We start from the raw sequence: 21,218 nt of genomic DNA, 5'->3' as shown, positions 1-21,218 counted from the left end.
CAAGTATTCCCAGCACGCTTACCTGGAGGCGTGGATGGTGTGGCTGATGGTGACAACATAGCCCGCCCCACCCACATCCAGGTATGGACCCGTGAATGTGATGAGGCCGGGGTTAGCCACAGCATGCTGGTACCTGCACAACACAGAACAGCCAGAGAGTTAGAAGATAAGACTGAGACCAACTTATCTGCATTAAGTTGTCTACATTTGGAAACACTGTTCGCATGTGAAGGGTAAGAGTTAGTAGGATTAGCCTAACACCTGAAACACAACAAAATCCAAACACGTAAAGGCTAGTGGCCACAGCTCTTTGGCTATATTGGCATTTAAAATTTGCAAAATCTCCATTTGACCTGCATACACTGAACTGCTGTTGTGTTTCTCAATCAATATGCTGCCTCTTACCCTAACTGAACCAGGAAACAACAGTCTTATGAGGGGGAACACAGTTCAACACAAGATCTCTTCCAGTGTTCTAAGATTTACACACAAACTTTGCTTTAGAGGGAGAAAATGGCAATATATTCTAAAATGTGTTTACCAGCCTAATGTGGATGTAGCCACATTATTTCCTGCTAAGTTATATCAGAAATCTTACTTTAAAAGTTTCAGTAGCCAACTCATTGCTATTCAACACTCTACTGAGAGAGTCTTACCTGGATTGAACTCAATAATGGCACACACATTTTCTCTTCAACTCCCACTTCTCCAAAACTATCTCAGACTTCCTCTTTCTCCCCCAAAACACACATGTACACACACGCCTTCACTCCTTTCTCCCCCTCTTCACACCCTCCAAAGTAAGCCTCACCATTGTCTGCGGGTCGGGTCGAAGGCTTTGTCCATCAGTGATCCTGGGTAAATCCGGAGCACCCCACTGGGCGTTGCTATGTAACGGCGCACAATGTAGCAGTTGAGGCTACTCATTTCCATTAGTGTCATCCACTCATCCGTGACATGACTGGTTGCCATAACCTCATTCCTGACAGAGGACTGCAGAGGGGAGAAGATGGAGGGAGAGAAAAGAGAGAGGAGGTGGACAGAGAGGGAGGAAAGAAGAGGAAACAGTGATAGAAGTGGGAGTAAGCAAAGAGAGGAGGAAAATGTTGAGGGAGGAGTCGCAAAGTTTAATCTGGAGTTGGCTTGAAAGCAAGTTGGATAATTTTTTTTGCTTGCAGCCTGCCCACAAACAAAACAGAAAAACATTAATTGTTTTAAATGAAACAGGTTCAACAGTACTCTTCTATACTGCACTGAAAATGGAGAGTACAGAATTCTATTCCTGATAAAGAGAGCATGAAGTGTGATCAAGAAGTCAAAAACTTCTTTTAAAACCCAGATTTAGACATTGTGACTCGATTAGCCCAAAAGCTCTCCAAGATCACATCCCAGAACCATTTTCAGACACGCATCTAAGTTTGAAAGGGGTGATGAGGTCACTGGAGGGGGTCTTTAAGACTAGCCTGGGAATCAGACTGGGGTTTGGAGTTCAATCTCGAACTCCCCCCAGGACAGGAATGCACACAGAATGCCAGAACCCATGTGGGGGTTTGTCCCCTTCTTAAAGATGCAGAACATCATTTGAATTCTGCTAAATTTCCACTGTAATGCAAGGAGCTTGAAAAGCTTGACATGTGCGCCAGATGTTGGAAGAAAGAACACTTAAAAAGGACTTCCGAGAACTTGCATGTTCAAAAATCCATTAAGCTACCAAGGACGTGGGAAAGTGATGCACTGACTTTGTTTTTACTTATTTGAGCAACAATATTTGTTAACACTTTGAATTCTTTCTGTCATGTAAACAGGATTCAGGCTAATCTTTGCCGTGAGTCGCTTTAGTGTTCCCAGGCTTTTATGCTTGTGTACCTTGAGGCCTGGGTTGGCTATGAGCCTGGTGTTATCACTCAGGTAGGCAGTGTAATGTTCCACCATGCGCTTTGTTTCTGGCTGACTGAGGTGCTCATAGGGAGAAGAGAAACTACCAGCTGCCAACATCACGGTGGGGGACTCTGGGAAAGAGACAGAAAAGGAAAAGAGGGACAGTCAGAGTTGCTAATCAATGTTTTGGAGCTGACTATGGATAAAAACACAGCTACTTCTTCATGGTATCATATATTAGTGCATGTCTTTAGATTCTGGCACTTTCCCTACCGACTGTGGCGAGCTGCTTGAAGTGCAGGCAGGAGCTGGGCTGACCCAGCAGGTCTAGACGGTGGTACAGCAGCTTGGAGCTGGGAGCTGTGTTCAGGTTCTTCAGCTGCTTCACTGGGATCTCTGGCTGCACGTAAACAATGCACAGGATGAAAGACGTGTCTTGAACCTGGAAGACGAGAAAAGGAATATTAATTTAGATTTTACATTAAAGGATACATGTGATGATATTCAATAGTTTCAATAAATAAGTCTTTTGACACTTCGCAACTTCTCATATCTATGACTCTCTGCCTGAAACTTCTTCATTCTTCTGATGATTTAAATGATTATGGCTCCCAAATGCACGGTCTTGTTCTTCAAAAAGAATTTCCTTAAACTGCTGAGCGCTCTAGTTTTTAGAAACTGCTGTTCAAACAGAGGTGAAGAGTGTGTTTGTCAGGGAATATTTTTAGCCATGGTGCTAGTGATGAAGTGGAATCTCAGTCACAAATCATAGGCCAGAGTGTAAGACTTGACCGTGTTCAATTGTAAAAGATCTTCAAAAAAATCACCAAAAGAAGTCAACATTCGAGGGCACCATGATTTATTTTGTCAACAAAAATCCAGGAGTATTCTTAGCAGTGATTAACAGCCCAAAAAACCAGAGATACTGAGCTGGTCACTGTCTTTTATGCTGTGAGAGTTGGTCATTCTTCCACGCTTGTAAGTCGTATGATAGGAGTGACAGTTTTTACACCATTATACTTTTCTAAATCTATTGGTCAGATTATGACATCAGGTTATCATATTTCACCCCTGATCACTCCTTGCAGAAAACATGCGCACTGGGTTATCATTAGGTCATGTTTTACAGAGAACATGCCCAGACATGTTTAGACTTTGCCCTGTTATCTTTAAACAGATTTCATGCATATTGTGTTTCTGATACTCCTCTTTTAAAAGTTAGATTGCTTTAAGTTTACATCATAATCTTTTGAGTACACCACATATAATTTTCTAAAAAGCCTCTATTTTCACACCACAGTTGCAGGTTATACTTTGTGATCTTCCAGCTACACGTGTCCTCCACAGATAGATACCATAGCATCAAAACATCAGTGATTACTAGAATATTTATTCTTCTGCATTTTATAAATACATTTTAACTCTGGTCTTCAGTCTAATATCATTTGCCATAATTATATCCTCTTTTAATTTTAGCACATCGTACCCAAAAATATTACACCACACTAGTGGGACTTATGCAGAATAAACTAGCATGTCCAGTGTTATTAAGATGAAGATACAGGTTACCGAGTGCAATAATTTGCATTGTGTGCTCACTGATGTCCTTTTAAAAGTATGTGGTCAACAATGAAGCAGAGCGACACAGAGGAATAACCTATGCTAGGATTTGGCTGCTAATACTTAGAGGGATCAATTCATTGCTGGTTTTAATTTTTCTATAGGATTAGCTGGGCAAAAAAGGTAGGATATCAGCAGCTTTATTATCCAGCATCAACATGGGAATACTACAGAATGCACAGAGGGTAAGTGGGGGTTATCTTCTGTATATTTTTTGGCAGGTGATCCCTTTAGTCTAATGTACAACATAATTCCCTTTTGTGGTGAGCTTATCAGCAAAACACAATGTGTTGACTTAGTTTGTAGACTGCACTCCAAAAGCAACCAAATGAATAGCCGTGAGATTCCGAGAATCTGGCACCACCCATCTCTAATAGCTCTCTATTTCAATGTTTACTGTCAGCCATGACTGCCTGTGTTTTATGAGCCTCAGGCAAAGATAAATGTGTCCAGTTTAACAACTGCTTTCACCACACCAGTTATAAATGAACCCTGCAGGGCTAGTGGTTAGTTCACTTACTTGATAAATCATGAAAACTGCAAAATGCATAAATACTTTGCAGTAATATCTACAAAGTTCTGATAACTCATGAGGACAAAATGCCTTAGCATCACATTTTTAAGGCACATTTATGTTTTAATTCTGGTAATAAGTACAAATATTAACAGAAGATACACTCATAAAGGGGCCCCCTGGGCATTACTTGTCCAACAAATGACAGAATAATGGGGAAACTCGATTGCTGCTTTCTAGGTCATTTACCCTTCTTCTGGCTCTGTAAAGCTCATTTTTAAAAAACATACAGCTGCCAAACTCATGGCAAAGGTGACGTGTTTGAACTCTCATGCCTGTGCGGAAAAAAAAACTAAATGTCAAAAGCGTTTAAAAAAAGGCCAAAATGAAATGCCTAAATTAAGTGTGATATTTCTGCTCCTGCCAAAAAAATTCTAAATGTCAGAAAGCAAAAAGACTCGTGATGTTATTGCTGTGCTGTTGCCATTTGCTCCTAAAACATGACACTTCTGGGTCTGAGAGGAAAAGCAGATTCGAGGGATAGACAGTTTTTCTGGGTGTGGAAGCACTTGGTTTTTATTACATCAACTAATTTAAGGCGGTGGGGGCTTGGTGGGGATGTAAAGACATAGAGGAAGCATAAATCTCTGAACTGCTTTTAGACACCGGTACAGCAATGATAAAGAGCTTTAGACGGAGAGCGAGGAGACGGAAAGAAAGTAAATGAAATCGTTTTTGTTCCAGCACAATAATGGCTCAATGGACCGGAGCCAATGAGTGACTGCGAGCACTTGTTCTGCCTCAGAGGTACGATCCTTTTGCTTATACTTACTCTGGCCTGCTGGCAATGAAATAAAAGTGAAGTACTCTTTGGCAACAATCTATTGAATCCTCTTGCATCATTTATTCAACTCTGTATTAGAAAAGGATTTTTCTTTCTCTTTGGAATAAATGAAAGATGTTGTGTGCACTATATAAGAACTTCTAAATAGCATTTAGGCGTATGAAAGTCTATAGAGGCACCCACCAGTTTCCAGGCATAGCTGACATTATATGCATCTTTGCTGTTGTCCCTGAGTCGGTTGGTATGCCACGACAGAGAGGAGTTCACTGGCACAGCGATGACTTGGCTGCCCAAAGGGAGGCTGCAAAAAAAAAAATGCACAAAAATCTATGTATCCATAGCTGGAGGAACTCTGGTTTTAGATTATTTCTCAAGCCAATTCTAAACTTTAAACCTGCTTCTGATTTCACCTAGCTGTTATTAATCTTTTTCTCACCTGAGGATGTTCTGTCGGACAGCAGGGAATCCTGGGATGTTCTCATAGTGGATGATGTCTGTGTGCAGGGGAGGCTCTGTCATGAGGTAGGGCCGAGTTAAGGAAGGGTGCATCAGGGTGTAACCTGGAAAAAAATCAAACAACCAGCTGTAACATCGTGCATATTTTGGGCTTGCGCTGAAACAGAAAAAGCGACAAACACAAACCTATTTTTAAAAAAGCTGCGTATATGATTAGAACAGCAACTGCATTGTATTTGGTGGTTACTGTCGAAAAGGTGCTATCAAAGAGCAGACACACTGCGCAGTTACTTATACTACTGTTACTTTTTGAAGCATGATTCGATAACCAGAACAAACAATTGTCATTTTAATGCTGCTCTCCATTCATCGAGCAGAAGAACAGGACCACCAAAATGTTCTGAAGAAGCCCAGTGGCAAACAGTTTTCTCCAGTAGCGTTAAGAAGTGCAGATAAACAACACTCAGCAGCTGCCGTAATCATTTTTGGAAGAACCAAATAGCCCCCCAGATTCTGGTCTAAAAGCTCATCTGTTTTAAAGGGAGTAAACAAACAAAACAGAGTGTCTTTTTGTCATAATTTACAATCTATATTTACAAAAATAAAGAAAGAAAGAAAGTGTGCACTAAAGATGTTTAAAAGTAGCTGCAGAAAACAACGTGGTGTTTGAGACTCCATCTGCTGCGTTAGACAAGCTTTTTCTTATCTTATTCACAACAGTAAACTACAGTACACATCATACACACATCTGGATATAAAACGCAGTTCAGGCGGAGGTTTGCTTAATTCTGATCAACACACACAGCGTAAAAAAGTCAAAATGAGTTAAAGTAAATGTTCCTCATGCAAAAATATAAAAAATACACTTGTCTGTTTGTGACTCCTCAGTCTGGAAGCCTTTTGTCCGCTGCATATTTACTTAATTGTATTTACTTTAAACTCCAAATGGCAGCAGACGATTTGAATGCCTCTTAATAGCTTTAATTGGAGTAATTTTTCAATGTTTATGGAGTTGCAGCACTAATAAGCATGGTGCAGTAATAAGCCATAATTTGGTGGCATACTTATTACAATAAACATTTCAGAGGAAAAAAAAAAAAAGAGTCACTTAAAGGCACAGCAAAGGAGCAGAACTCACACAGCTGAATAAATTAACTGGTTATAATTAGCTTTATTCGTGAAAAATTCCATATTGATTCCAACCTTCCAGGTGAGTTGAGTAAATATCATTTACTCTGCACGTTTTATGACTTTGCTTCAATTTCTTTCACCCCACTTCTCTCCTCCCATCTCTAATTTTTACTGTCAATGCTTAAAGTCTTCCACCCATCCTGTACTTGTCCCTCTTCTAAGCTCCTCAGAAATGTACTTTCTCTTCACCTTTTAAAAAAATCCCCTCAACTCCATCCATCTGATTAACGTAACACTATTACCAAGGTCTGAACCCAAACATGAATTATGTCAGTTCATTGTGGCTTCTGCTACCTGCCTACACAGATCAATAAACCTGTCCCCATGTTTTCTACCATATCCTTTTACAATTTTAAGTCATGAATACAAATGTACACTTGATGTTCTGTAAAAATTAAATTTTTGATTTTTACTGTACTTGGAAAAGGTTGCATTTCTAAAACTGTGTAAAGTAGAAGATCTGTAAGCAACTCAAAACTCTTTTTTTCCCCCCGCACATTCTTGACATTCCGACTTCTGACATTTCTTGAATTCATCTCTGTGTGGGCAGCAATGGATGTAGTGCACGTTCAAAAATAAAGAGCAAGAACTGCAACTGAATTCTGGACCAAGAGCGAAGCGACAACTAAGTCTAAAATTGCCACTACTACATTTACAAAGTAAAATTTCACAGGGAGAGCTAAACATAACTGAAAATCTACGTAAACACAATAAAAAGTCGGTCTGTACTGCGATCATTTTTATTTTGTTTTCACATTTTTCACTCGGTATTGCTCAGTATGAGTGAAAGCCACCAATCTGTAGTTACAGTGGCATCTAGCAGAATCCTGTCCATTAATGTCACTTCTCTCCAGGCCCACAGAGCACAACCTACCTGTTGTGCTGCTCCAGTAGTTGAGTCAAGACCCCCTCAGCTGAGGCCAAGACAAACCAAGACCGGACACGAGCACTAACTGCCCTGCACTGAGGCAATGCGCTGAGGCATGGCTCAGCTCAGGCTGCACTGCCAAAGAAATGCCACCGCTACCTACACGATGTCAATTAAGTCTAATAAGGGATAATGGCTGTGGAGGAAGTTGAAACAGACAAAATAAAATGTAATTTTATTTGTATGTGAAACAAAAACACCAAAATGTGCTCAGAGTGCTTCTCAAAGGCTGTAACTAATAAAGATTGATACCCTGAATAGGCATAGAAATGTTTTGTCGACCGCTAGAGTCTGAGGCACTGCAGGAGCGTTCCTTCCTGTTTGACGATTGTTGAGTTACTAGCCTAGAAATCTAAGCCACGAGTGAAGTGTGGCTTTGATTTGTTCTGCTGTGTTTTGCATAACCTGGCTGTACTGTTCTAACTGCACATGAGACAGATTTAAAGCCTCATTTGAAAAACACATCAACAAACACAACTGCTAATAATGCTGCCCACAACTTGTCAAAACTGAAGTGCCAGATAATCCTGCTCCTTAAGCATTCAAGTGGAAGAGTCAGGTGTTTAAGAAAACGTCTGCACAGAGTCGACTGCTACCTGTGTCTGCGACTGACCTTTGTTGTCAATAAGGAAGGTGTATGAAGCCAGAGAGTCCTGGTAGTAGGTGACATCCTCCAAGATGTAGGCCAAGTTCACATCCACGCCGACCACGCCCAGGAGAAGGTTTCCAAAATAACACGGCCGGCTCACAGTCATGATAAACCCTGGATAAGGAAAAACAAGCATCTGAGTGAGGTTGGGGCAACATTTTAGGTTATTTTGATACATTGAGCATTATCAACAAAAATCAGCTCAGTTTTGTATCCTTTAGGGGCTCGACACACGGGAAGCGACAGTTGAGGGGGGAATGCGAAAGTCATCGCAACAGGAGATAGATTCAACACACGGTGCGCGATACTTGGCAGCGGCAGGCGACGGTGACACACGGCGCGCTGTGAAAAAGCACAGATCGCTTGTCTCCCTCACTTCTGATCGGCTGTGAAATTGGGGGGATTTTTTTTACGTTTTCAAAGATTTTCATGACAGAAAAGCATAAAGATGATGAGCCAGAAGATACTGCTTGATTTAGCTGAAATTTTACTATTTACATTGGCTTATAAAAGTTTACCCTGGCGCCAACCAACTCCCATGCAGCAGCTTTTTTTTATTTATATCACGATAGTCATTAAGGGAAGGATCATAAAGACTCGGGAAGTCAATCACGGCTAAAATGATTTGCTCCTCAATGTTGAAAAAGGGCTGAAAACAATTGTTGAAAACCGGAGCGGACCATTAATGTATAGGAGCAGACTGCACTGTGTAACATGCTGTAAGCTCATGGTAAGTGAGTGAAACCCTCGCTGATTGGTTGAAGCTCCAGGCGACAGCGACAAAAGTTGAACATTTTTCAACTTTCTTGTATCGCGTCGCAAGCCAGCGAGTGCACATCTACGTGAACGCGCGCGAAATTTCACATGCACAAATGTCGCCGTGGCGTTGTTGGGAGGGGGCAAAGCGATGTTCGTCTCGTCGCACAGCATCCATAGAAAACGAATGGAGCGCGACTGTTGTCGCTTCCCGTGTGTCGAGCCCCTTACTCTCATACAGCTTAAACAGACTCTTTGACAGCTGCACATTCAGTGTTGAAGTGGCTAAACAGGGGGTGCTTTTATTGTGAAACAGTCACAAAGCTTAGCGCCGACTACAACAATCAAAAATGTGCCTTCAAAAAATGACAATAAACAATTTTCCACATTTATTGACACTAAATTAGTATTAAAGATTGCCACAGTGAGTTGTTGATTGTTGCAGGCAACAAGCTGCCTTTCTTTAGAACAAGAGAACCAACGCTATCTGTGCAGCATTAAATCATGTGAGGGGTTATACATGTGCTAAACATGTGGATAACATGAATAAACAAAGGAATTTTAACAAAGCTTTGCATTGGATATTGTGTCTTATTAAATTCATCAACAAGATTTTCACTTTTATTCTACTTTTCCCTTACTAATAATTACTCCGTCAAGAAAAGCAGCGGAGTTATGTGACAATAGTGTTGGTTTGTCTGTCAATTTCTGAAAACTGTGATTCAAATTTCAACAGTTACAACTTACTTTGATTTCAGCAGATTATCTTTTTACCTCCAGTTGTTTATTACTGCAGTTATAAAAAAATTAATAATCGTTTGAAATTGCTCTGAATTACTAGCAATGCTGCTGATTTGACATCCGTTTAGACCGGAGCTTGTTTTAGGTCTACTCACCATCTCCCATTGGGTCAGCGTAGGGCAGGCTGAAGCGGGCCAGGTCTATCATACGGTTGGGCAGGTTGATGTAAAAGCGTCCCACTGTTGTCTCCAGGTTGCTCAGTTGGTTCAGCACCATCATGCTACCCTTCACCACCGGCATCATGGAAAGTCCTGCTGATCCAGACGAGGACGCCACCGAGGATCGATCTCTGTCGGACATTCGGTCGACGCCGTACTTCACTGAATTCTGCTCTGCGAGGTCCCTCAGGAAGGCCAGCTCCTTCAGGCCTGTAACTCCCTCTGCAGAAAGAGGGAGAAGTTTGGATCATGAGTTTAAGAAAAGAAACGGAGAGTCGATGATGAAATTTAACTTATTTAAACCTGGATATTAAGTATAAATTCATAACTGGTGGCATGCCTACAGGTTTACTGAACAGAGTAACTGTGCAAATAAAAAGAGGAAGGAGTGGTTGAAAGTGAGCTAAAACGAGTAAACAACTTTTCACATCAGAGCACATGACTCAACCCATGGTTTTCTTTCCCCTCTAGCTGGGAAAAAAAAACAATTTTCAGAATCCCACTCCTGCCACCAGAGGCGGAATTCAAACCATTTCTTCTGATGACAACTTTATTTTTAGAACAATTAACCTGATGCAGTTCACACGGTCGAGCAGCAAACCGCTTGCATTAAACTGGATCATTGTAAATGCTGCCACACGAATTTCCTAAACTGATTTGGCAAGCACAGCCGAGATATTCCATACATGCAGGCCCTGACTTGTGAACCATCTCTATAAGCTTTATCTGCCAAACCCAGCTGTCATCTGCGAAGCTCAGAGACCATGACACAAACAAATCCCTCATCACTTGAAAGAAAATATAAAACTGAGACGCTAATGCACACTTCAGACTTTATCTTTCCAAGCCTCATAAGGTCATTTAGAGGAGGACGGATAACTGTGGCTGGCCCCCACAGCTGTCACCTGGAACATTTGGCATCCCACGATCTATTGGGAGGGCTAGAGCAGAATGTCTGCCAGGATCCAATCATTGACTGGATTACAGCAGAATCCCTTTCTAATGCCAAGGCTCTGCTCTTTTGATCACCACGCTGAGCCATAGATGAGGCAATGTCGCCATGGGTGGCAGTGTCAAATGAGCACAAAGTGGAAATTTTGCTGACAGCACAGGTATCTGCTCACTTTTATTCATGAGAGAGAAGCGACCCTGGTGTTCTTACTGGAATGAGAATCGATGATCCTGACATGCCAAGTATTAGAATTTTAGGGGGAAATGAATGTGTTCAAAGGAATACTCATGTCTGCAGTCAGGGTTTCTGTTTAAGTGAGAACACTGCATGAACAATGGAGGTCTAGCAAACACGTTGAAGGCATTTCTATCATCACAAAACAAATATGGGGCTTGAAATATTTTGGTGTGACATTTGACAAATTTTCACAACTTGCATTGTTTACATTGCAAACAATCCTCTCCTCCACCTTTTCTTTGCAGCTAAATCACAGTGTGACAGAACTAACTGCTGTTCTTGTTTAAACTGTTTAGCTATGATTAATACTGTACTTTTTAGAACCATTTTTTGACATGAAAGCTCTATTCTTCTCTACCACATCAGCGGAATATATGTGTGCACAACACACCCACACTGGTAAAGGAACTGGGTACCTTTGAACGGAATTTGGAAGAAATTATTTCTACTTCAACTGAATACCTTCAAGTGCCTATAGAGAATGGTCCTACAGTCAGATCAAAGCTCTCAAATATCAAACTGAGCAGAGAAAATTAGTTTACTAGTTGAGAGAATTCATTTATTCATGGAAAAAAGCACATTGCTGAGTCCAGCTTCTACAAAGTGAAGCCTTTTCTCTGTTTTATATGATTGTGAACTGAATATTTTCATGTTCTTGTCAAATTAAACAAAGCAGAAGAAAATGCGGAAACGCATACAATACGGTGGGCATTTTAAAAATATTTTTTGCATGTTAAATCTTACAGACTAAGACAGAAAGGTACATATTATATGGCCTCAGAAAGTACCATAATGAGACGAAACGCAGAATAAAAGCTTAAAATATTTTGGCTGACGAGACGCATTTTGATTGGGGGAACATGAACTCTTTCGGTAAAAGAGGGAGACATCGCAAACATGCACAAACACACAGCTGTGCGTTGTACAGCCAAGGGACTGCTGATCTCCTTGAACAATCAGCTCTTCACATTTGGCAGAGGATGCAGGGAGTAAGACTCCCACACCCACAGTGAGCCTTTCAGCTGTGTGCAACAGCATCAGCAACAAAACAAATGTTTTTTTGAATATGCAATGCTAATAAACTCAGAGGATGATAGATTTCTGCATCCTTTTCATCATCTCTCTTTAAAGAGCCAAGGTCCTCTGTCAGTCACACACAGAGTGAGCAGCACGCCCTTTGAAGTCTCACTCTCTCCTCTCTTAGATGTACCTCATTTCCATTCTGCGATGCAAAAATGATTTGTATTAATGGTGGACTAATGCATGCGCAGCAGAGGTGAGGGTATTTGTGTGTGTTGCAGAGGAGGCGGGAATTAGAGGAGGCAGATGGATGGAGAAGGACAAAAAGCATACACACCACAGACCAACACACAGATAAACAGAAAACAAAAAGCCTTTGAGGTTTCAGAGCACCTCTCCTTCCTTCGGTCTTCTCTTGAGCACACTGTACCCAAGAACAGAGAATATCTAACATTAGGGTATCAAACACGCAGAAACAGCTCCCGGTAGAGTTAAAAAGGAATGAAGCACTAGACAGAGAAATGTTGAGTAAATCTGTGGGCAAAACTGATCCATGTGGGTGATTTACTCCCAAAAATCGCTTGTCGGCTGGATTGTACTCCTATCTAATTACACTACCATTCAAAAGTTTGGGGTCACTCAGGCAATTTCATGTTTTCCATGAAAACTCACACTTTATTCATGTGCTAACATAATTGCACAAGGGTTTTCTAATCGTCAATTAGCCTTTTAACACCATCAGCTAATAGAATGTAGCATTAGAACACAGGCGTGATGGTTGCTGGAAATGTTCCTCTGTACCCCTATGGAGATATTCCAATAAAAATCAGCCGTTTCCAGCAACGAAAGCCAATCATTTACCACATTAACAATGTCTTGACTGTAATTTAGACTCTAATTTATTTAATTTTATCTTCATTGGAAAAAAAAAACAGCTTTTCTTTCAAATATACGGACATTTCTAATTGATCCCAAGCTTCTGAACAGCAGTGTACAGACCCTTTCCAAAAAATTAGAATACGATGGAAAAGTTTATTCATTTCCTTAATTCCATTCAAAAAGTTAAACTTTCATAGATTATAGATGCAGGGCCCACAATTTAAATGATTTCAAGTATTTATTTGTTTATTTTTACATAATTTGGGCTTCCAGCTCATAAAACCCATGAAAACAGGAACTCAAAAAATTAGAATACTGTGAAGAAATCACCACTTTTCAGTGTTTGCAGAAGAAAAAAAGAAATTAGGATCACATCAAATCACTCAAAATAGTTAGGGTTAGGGTTAACCCAATCAAAATACTTTCAAAACGATATGTCAATCTTCAGTACTTGGTTAGGAATCCCTTTGTCTTAAAGCAGAGTTTACCAACACTGGCACCGGACACTTCACCCCAAATCATAAATGGTTGTATTTATATAGCGCCTTTATCCAAAGCGCTTTACATGATACATCACATTTACCCATTCACACACTGATGGCGGAAGCTGCCATGCAAGGCGCTAACCACGACACACCAGGAACAATTAGGTGTTCGGTGTCTTGCTCAGGGACACCTCAACATGAGTTCAACGGGCCGAGGATCGAACCGGCAACCTTCCAGTTACAAGACGGCCACTCTACCCACTGAGCCATGCCGCCCCATGACTCATGACTGACTGTGGAGATTTCACACTTGACCTCAAGCAGCTTGGGTTCTGTTCCGCACCCGTCTTCCTCTAAACCCTTGGACCTTGATTCCCGAATGAAAGGCACACATAACTTTCATTGGAAAAGAGGACCTTGGACCACTGGCCAGCAATCCAGTCCTTCTTCTCCTTGGCCCAGTTGAGACGCTTCCTACGTTGGCTCAGGCTCAGAAGTGGCTTGATCCGAGGAATCCGACAGTTGTCGCCCATCTCATGGATGCATGTGAATGTGGTGGTTTTTTGAAGCTGTGACTCCCGCCTCATTCCACTCTTTCTGGATCTCTGCCAGATTCTTGAATCTTGTCTGTTTGATAATCTGCTGAAGCCCACAGTCATCTTTTTTGCTGATGCTTTTTCTCCTGCCACATTTTGCCCTTCCACTAGACTTTCCATTGATATGCTTGGACACAGCTCTCTGTGAACAGGCAGCCTTCTTTCCTATGAACTTTTGTGGCTTTCCATCCTATGGAGCGTGTCAATGACGCTCTTCTGGCCAGTTGTCAAGTCTGCAGTCTTCACCATATTGAACTGAACTGAGACAATTGAACCAAATTGAAGCAAATTAATGACACCTGGGGAAACCTGTGCAGGTGCTCTGAGTTTAGTAGTTGATTAGCATGTGACACTCAGGGGCCGTTTATACGAGGACCATCCTAACAGAAAACGCAAAAGTGGCGTCTTGTCATTTCACGTTTAGACGAGCGGTTTTGAAGGAAATCTGCGTATATACGGTGACTCTATAGTGTGTGGAATTCGATTGGATATGCATGCCAGGCAGCTAGGTGGCGCTGTGATAAAACTCTGCCATGTCTACGCGCATGCTTACTGTCTCCCTTTTCGGATCTCCGCCGCGGTAAATGTTCATGAATGGAATCTGTACAGATTCTGTACGTTTGTTGGTACGACTCCTGTAGTGTACATAGAGCTGCCAGAGTTGCTTGAAGGTAGGAAGGATGGAAATAATCACACATCTTTGTTTACGTCCTTGTACCGGCCGGCAAACCAAAGCACGTATGTGACGTAATCGCGTACGCGACGTGGTCAGATCTCGGCAAAGTTTTGCGTTTTGCTATTTAGACGGAAACGTAACGGCGGAGCGTTTTCTACTTTTCCACTCTGGAGGCCGGTTTCAAATTTTTGCGTTTTCAAGCCCCCAAAACGCCGTCCTCGTATAAACGGTAGGGTGTTTTGTTGAAATATTTTGCCGTTTTCACCTGCAAGCGTCCTCGTGTAAACGGCCCCTCAGTCTAAAACATTCATGTGCTGCAAAATTTGGGCTGATTTCTTCACAGTATTCTAATTTTAAAATTCCTGTTTTTGTGGGTTTTATGAGCTAGAAGCCCAAATTATGTAAAAATAAACAAATAAATACTTGAAATCATTTGAATTGTGGGCCCTGAATCTATAATCTATGAAAGTTTAGCATTTTAAATGTAATCATGGAAATAAATAAACTTTTCCATCGTATTCTATTTTTTTGGTAAGGGTCTGTGCATTCAATTAAAATAAAACAAATGATGCACTACTGTCTGCTGTAATGTTAAAGACAAAAGACCACAACACTTCTCCTAGTTTCTATCACCCTGCAGACACACGGAAAGGAGAAAACTGCAATTTTCAAAAGCAATACAAAACTGCTGCTTCATCTTAATTTTCCCTTTTAACTTTTAAATGCCCAGACATTATTGAAACCCTTTTCCAAGCTGTTCTCATTGCAAGAGAAAATACAAATGGTGTTGAATATTGACTTGTAGCTGAAAACAGGACAATCTCTGAATTATTATTTAAAGTTGATTTAATAGGGACAGAACAAGAAGCATTGTTATGATAACTGATGCCATGTTCATTGGTCAATAGCTAACAGCTAATTCGCAGACCAGGGACATAATGCAGGGACATAAAACGGAAATGACCTACCGTTCATGAGAGCATAGGTGAGGATCATCACTGAGTTGTTGAGGTGTCGGTTCTCTTCTCTGACCACACTCAGCGTGGCTCTCTTCTCCTGCTCCGAAGATTCTCGAGACGTTACACCGGACGATAGATAGATGATGACCATGTCTGTGGCTGATAAAAGGACAGTAACACACATGACACATGGCAGTTAAAGGGATGGTTTGTTTTCTTTGAAGTGAGGTTGTATGGAGGTACTTATCAATAGCCAATGCATTATGTACAGTAGATGGCAATTGACATGGCAGGAGGAGAAGCCAAGCAATGACCTTTTAAAGTCAACAGAACCGGCAAAAGACAAAACACACATGCAGCTTTGCATTCCTGACATGCTGTCTTCTTCACTGTGTCTTACTCGTGCTCTGTTTGCTGAGGCTGCTGGTGTTTCGCAGCAGCTGGAAGGCCTTCTGGAAGCCTGCAGCATGCTGTGTGGCTCCATCAGAGGCCTTGATGTTGGAGATAAAGGTGCTCATCTTCCTCTTGGTCTCGCTGGTGGCCGGAGAGAGCAGACTCTTATAGCATTGGTCTAGAGAGCAGGAGCGAACGGTCTCTGCCACAGACAAAATGGAGATCTGTAGAAGAGAAATAACGAAATTGAAACACAGCTAAGGGAAGAACAGCGACGAAAGTAAAAGTTAGTGGATTTGTTTATTTCATAAAGCCCTAAGATTGTGGAATGAAGTATAAAATTGGAGAGCTCTGAATATGCATAGTTCTTCTGTTCTCTTTTACAAACCTTGTCATGTTCATCTATGGCGTTAAGAATGACCAGTGCAGAGTCCCTGGCAATCTGAAGCTGTGTGTCAGTCACAGACGCTCCGTGGTCAACCATCACCACTATGTGTTTTGACTGCGGACGCACTGCAGCGACGTACACAGGCCTGCAACAATACACACACAGATGCACATACACGGGCAGGTAAGAGCCTTGACCAGACAGAAACAGATCCCAAACACATCTTCTCGCAGCAGTTGTACAATTTTGGAGCAGGTTCAAAACGTTTTCCATTTCACATACTCACTGCAGAGTTAAAAATCCAAAGCCGCATGTGCAAAACTTGCTAAAATTGTGTGAGAAATCCTCAAACGTCAAAAGGATTTTTCAGTTCTACTAACGCTGTTGTGGTTTTTTGAGTTATGTACTCCGATTATTAGGTTCACTGGTGGAAACCCAAACTGCAGCAACAGCACTGCAATGCTGTCATCGACTTTCTAGAAACGAAAACAGCTAATTTTTAAAAGAAATTATTTTTCTGGCAAAAGGGCAACTAAGAACCCAGTTGTTCTTCACAGGAATGACATTTGGTTACTGATCACACGGTCAGTATTATAAAGATGTGGATATAGGAGCAATTTGTTGTGTTTTAGCCACCTAAATGTTGCATGAGAAGAGTGAGCTTGAAGTGTTCTGATGAATGCAGATTTATTGGCTCAGTGCAGGTATTTGTTGTGGCAACTTTTCAGATTTTCATCACTGAGTTGCAAACCACTAACGTATGTCTCTTTTTTGCTAATGACATACTAGAGGGTCTAAATCTATTGTTTTAAAGTAATTCTAGAAATACAAAATAGAACAAATGAAACACTGTTTCGTCTCAACATATTTCCAAGATTTGGTGACGATTATCTTGTGAGACGTGTGTCACTGTATGTGCTAAGTCTGTGGGCTACAGAGTGTAGGGGGTCAGAGCCTCAGTGTGTGTGGTCTACTGGACAAGGAGACACTAACAGAGGGAGGAGAAGAACTCACAAAGCCTCATTCACGCTTGAAGCAAGCCGGGCAACGTCATTTCTCCCATGGCTGTACGCCAGCTCACTGGCTTGAACAGCAAGAAGAAAAAAATCCTCAAGACGTGATAAAAAAGAAAAAGCGGCGATGCAAATTGCACGAGGGCGCAAGAGAGAGAAGTCTTTCAGCCGTGGCCACAAAAAAAACCAACAACATTGGAGGTGTGAAATTCCAATGGGCTTTAGTGGTACAGAGCCACATTCCTGCCAAGGGCATGTGTGGTCAGGGTGTATGGGGGCAGCATGCCATCAACATGCCCTCTGGGCCACCCCACAGCAGCTGGCAGAGAGGGAAGAGGGCGAGGGTGGCAGAGGGTGAGGAAGATGAAGGCAGGAACAAGTTGTTGTGGCTTAAACTTCAGCCGGTCTGTTCCAGTGGTCCCGTTTGAAGCGGTATGTGCACCATGCAGAGTGGCAGCAGGTCCATGTAGCTTTAGTGGTTGTTTGCTGTGGATTGTCTCTATATTGTGTAAGCTTCTAGACACATGGATTTCCCCAAGGGCATGAAAGTCTTAAGTACAAACCTATCCATCTAGTTGGCTACATGATATACCTGACATATTGTGCATTTGGTATTAACTTGGAACTTAATTATTTTGTCTCTTTGTCCGGTAAAGCAGCTCAATGATAACACAGAAGAAGTAGTGGCATTTCCGTACCTGCTGCGGTGCTCGTAGTTTCCTTTACAGTGGAACTTGTGGGCAGGGAAGACAGTGAAGATGCCCTCCTCTGAGCTGAAGTACTGCCACTTTATCCCAGGGTTGGACTTCAGGTTGTCTGCCAACACTGCAGAAGGCAAAGACAGGGACAGTTAAAGCAACTGTGTTTCAAAACAGGAAGGAGAAAGACCATGAAAGGAAAAAAAATGAGTGGGAAAGGCAGGGGCAAATGGGAAAGGCAGCAGGAAAACAGATCAGTAACTGGGGATTTCAGTGCTGTTGAGAGTTTCTCCTGTTTGGAGTTAACCTTTAATGCTACTGAGAACCACAACCTCTTTCAGGGGGCAGAACTTTTGAGTTCAGGGGTCAACTGTGCTTCCTGTGTGGATGAAAGAAAGCCTGGCATGACAAGATCACTTCAAAACACACACAATATACTGCGTTCATGTATTACTGCACTCATGATACTCATGTCCTTGAACGTTTTCCTTGGACCATGTGAGTTGGCCTAAGAACCTGTTGTATGAGTATATGACGGAAATGTTACATTCTGCTACCCAGCATTATGTAGAAGAGTCTGTACCTGGTATTTCTCTGTAACTAATGTCATCCAACGGACAAAATGAAAATTCCAAAAAACATGAATACATAAAAATAAAAAGCAATACTTTAAAACAATGTATACATAAAGCAGAGTGAATTTTTTTTCCCCCAACTCACATTTGGCAGCTGCAGTTTTTCTTTGCTTGGAATAGCAAATCTGACCAAATGTATGTTAGCTGATAATGAGCTAGCAATAGCTGCACTTCTAGCAGCTCTGTAAGAATGTATTTATTGACTACAAATCCCAGAATAAAGAAAAAATCCTATATGTATGCATCTTTTTTCCTCTCGTTTCTATCTGCTAATGAAGTCGATTCGTAAAACTCTGCGTTTAGCTAAATTTCTGCTACTGTAGTTGAACATTTCTAACTTCAACAACACTTTGTGTTAGCATTTCTTCACAGGTCCTGCATCATATTTCTAAAACTGAGTCAGGAATAATTTAACCATTATTGTAAAGGACTCTTATGAAAAGAGTCTAAAAGTTTAAGATGAAGTCTGCGGTTATTGAGAGAGATCGCTGATAATTAGCTAGTTAGCATTTAGACAGCTAGCATGTCTCAGATTTTCTGTCCCTATCGCTGTCAATGCCTGCATTCACCCATGAACACAAACGTGACTCTGGAATATTTGTCACCTTCTAATCGGGTCAATTTGACTGTACTCATGGGAAAAGTGCCTTTGAACACTATGTTTTCCACATACACAGACAATATGAGTGCAAACACCAGATGTATTTCTCAATGCACACATAGAACAAACAGCCAGCAGCCTGTAAGGACACATTCACTGAATTAGACAAAAGTGCATTGGATTAGTATTGCTGACTCGACCTTAAATTCAGAGGGTCATTTAAGTAGTAATATTTGTGAGCTGCTGCATACATACTTCTTTAAGTTGTTAACTTTCCCTACATTTGTGCATTGTTTTCCATTTTTGGCCTTTCAACACTTAATCAGATCTATGTCCGCTTGTTCAGACCTGACAGGGAATCAAATTCATCACTTTTGAACTGGATAGACAGTGTTTGCACGCCTTGGCATTTCCCCGTTCACACCTGTCACTGAATAAATTTGCTCAGAAAGAACATGAATTTTGAACTGTTCAACTCCTGGTGAGTACACAGTGCATTTCTGTCATTTGGATTTTGGAAATAACAGCCAACTATAACCTCTGCAGAGCTATGAAGAATATTTGCTCAAAACTAACAGAGAGATTTTTTTTTTACTCAGTCACAGAGTCAACAGTATCTTCACAGAGATCCCATCACAAAGCCAGCAACTTCCTTTCCGCTCGCTGCAACACAAAACGGCCTTTCACAAAGAGACGGTGGGAGGAAGGGGGAGGAGGGGGTGGAGTTTGGGAGACACAAATAGAAACTTTGAGCCTTTAACCAAGCAAAAACAGAGACGCAGAAGAAACGGAGCGTAGCCATCAAAGTAGGCTTCATTAAAATAATATAATGCAGCTGTTAAAATACGGGAATGCAGACCAACCACGGTGAATTCAATCAAAACTAATCAAACTACAAGCTAAAGCAACTATAATCATATTATTGTACACTGACAATCCTCACAGGATAGCAAACTTGACGGCAGCCTGAAACCATTAGGAAACATGATAGCTACATGGAGATCACACAAACTGCAATTTAAAGTATGTTTTTTTAATGTAATTGCATCAATTCTAATGCACATTTGTTGGCTAGAAATGAATCTAGTCTTGTATGTTAGAATAAAATAAAATTTAAAATCTAGGTTTGGTTTGATTCACCCAGATGCTAGAATGTTTAATTTCTTATTACCAATAAATACTCATTGCTTTGTCTGCAGGTCTTCACCAGCAACTTCGCCATTTAACTGACTATTTGTTATTATTTGGATGGCGGTTTCCATGGCCTAGAATAGGATTTCAAATATCTTCTTAATTACGTACAGTCTCCGCCAGACTAACTACCATCCTTACATGTCAGTCAGGTCTGAATAGTCCCAGAATGTGGCTCTTGGCTTGTGATCACATTGAATTAATCACCTACTAAAGAGAACCTGCTTTGACCTTTTCCAACCTTCCAGCTACAAGTCGAAGCTTATTTTTTTTACTCTGGGTGGGATGGAAAATCACAGGCCAACAAAGTCAGCTAATACCAAAATCCAAAGCAAGGTACATACAAATTGATAAATCACAGAGCTAGTGAGAAATTGTCCAACTGCCAAACATTATAAACAGCACCAAAAAAGCACCCTTGGCTACATTTACTTGGCAAAGTCGTACTTTTTTGAGACACAGCAGGTTTGCCCATCATACATCATCCCTGCCTAGTCACTCCATCCATCTCAGAGGCTCATATAAACAGGAACCACTCACTTGTGTTGACAGTGGAAGAAGGGCTCTATATACATCTGTCAGGCTACACTGCTCTATTCTGCCACCAATGTTTAGATCTTCTCAGAAACAGATGGTCAAGCCAAGAAATAGGACCCAAATGACACCCATTTCCTCCGCTTACTACTATCTGCAAATGACC

The 21,218-nt window shown here is 41.3% G+C and overlaps 1 protein-coding gene across 1 annotated transcript in view; it reads right to left on the bottom strand.

Annotated features, from left to right (window-relative positions):
• Window positions 1-21,218, bottom strand: part of cachd1 (cache domain containing 1) — a 117,750-nt gene that overhangs the window by 20,341 nt on the left and 76,191 nt on the right. The window contains exons 5-16 of the mRNA XM_022204529.2: window positions 18,092-18,218; window positions 16,381-16,525; window positions 16,000-16,216; window positions 15,609-15,758; window positions 9,733-10,017; window positions 8,045-8,194; window positions 5,293-5,416; window positions 5,040-5,157; window positions 2,152-2,320; window positions 1,867-2,009; window positions 812-993; window positions 23-133 (exon numbers count right to left, since the gene is read on the bottom strand). Coding sequence (XP_022060221.2) covers window positions 23-133; window positions 812-993; window positions 1,867-2,009; window positions 2,152-2,320; window positions 5,040-5,157; window positions 5,293-5,416; window positions 8,045-8,194; window positions 9,733-10,017; window positions 15,609-15,758; window positions 16,000-16,216; window positions 16,381-16,525; window positions 18,092-18,218 — 1,921 coding nt within the window. The remainder of the gene's footprint in view (window positions 1-22; window positions 134-811; window positions 994-1,866; window positions 2,010-2,151; window positions 2,321-5,039; window positions 5,158-5,292; window positions 5,417-8,044; window positions 8,195-9,732; window positions 10,018-15,608; window positions 15,759-15,999; window positions 16,217-16,380; window positions 16,526-18,091; window positions 18,219-21,218) is intronic.

Source organism: Acanthochromis polyacanthus, chromosome 4 (genome assembly GCF_021347895.1).
Source record: "Acanthochromis polyacanthus isolate Apoly-LR-REF ecotype Palm Island chromosome 4, KAUST_Apoly_ChrSc, whole genome shotgun sequence".
Taxonomy (NCBI): Eukaryota; Metazoa; Chordata; class Actinopteri; family Pomacentridae; genus Acanthochromis; species Acanthochromis polyacanthus.
Note: the sequence above shows the minus strand (reverse complement) of the source record. Positions and strands in the feature narration are given on the sequence as shown.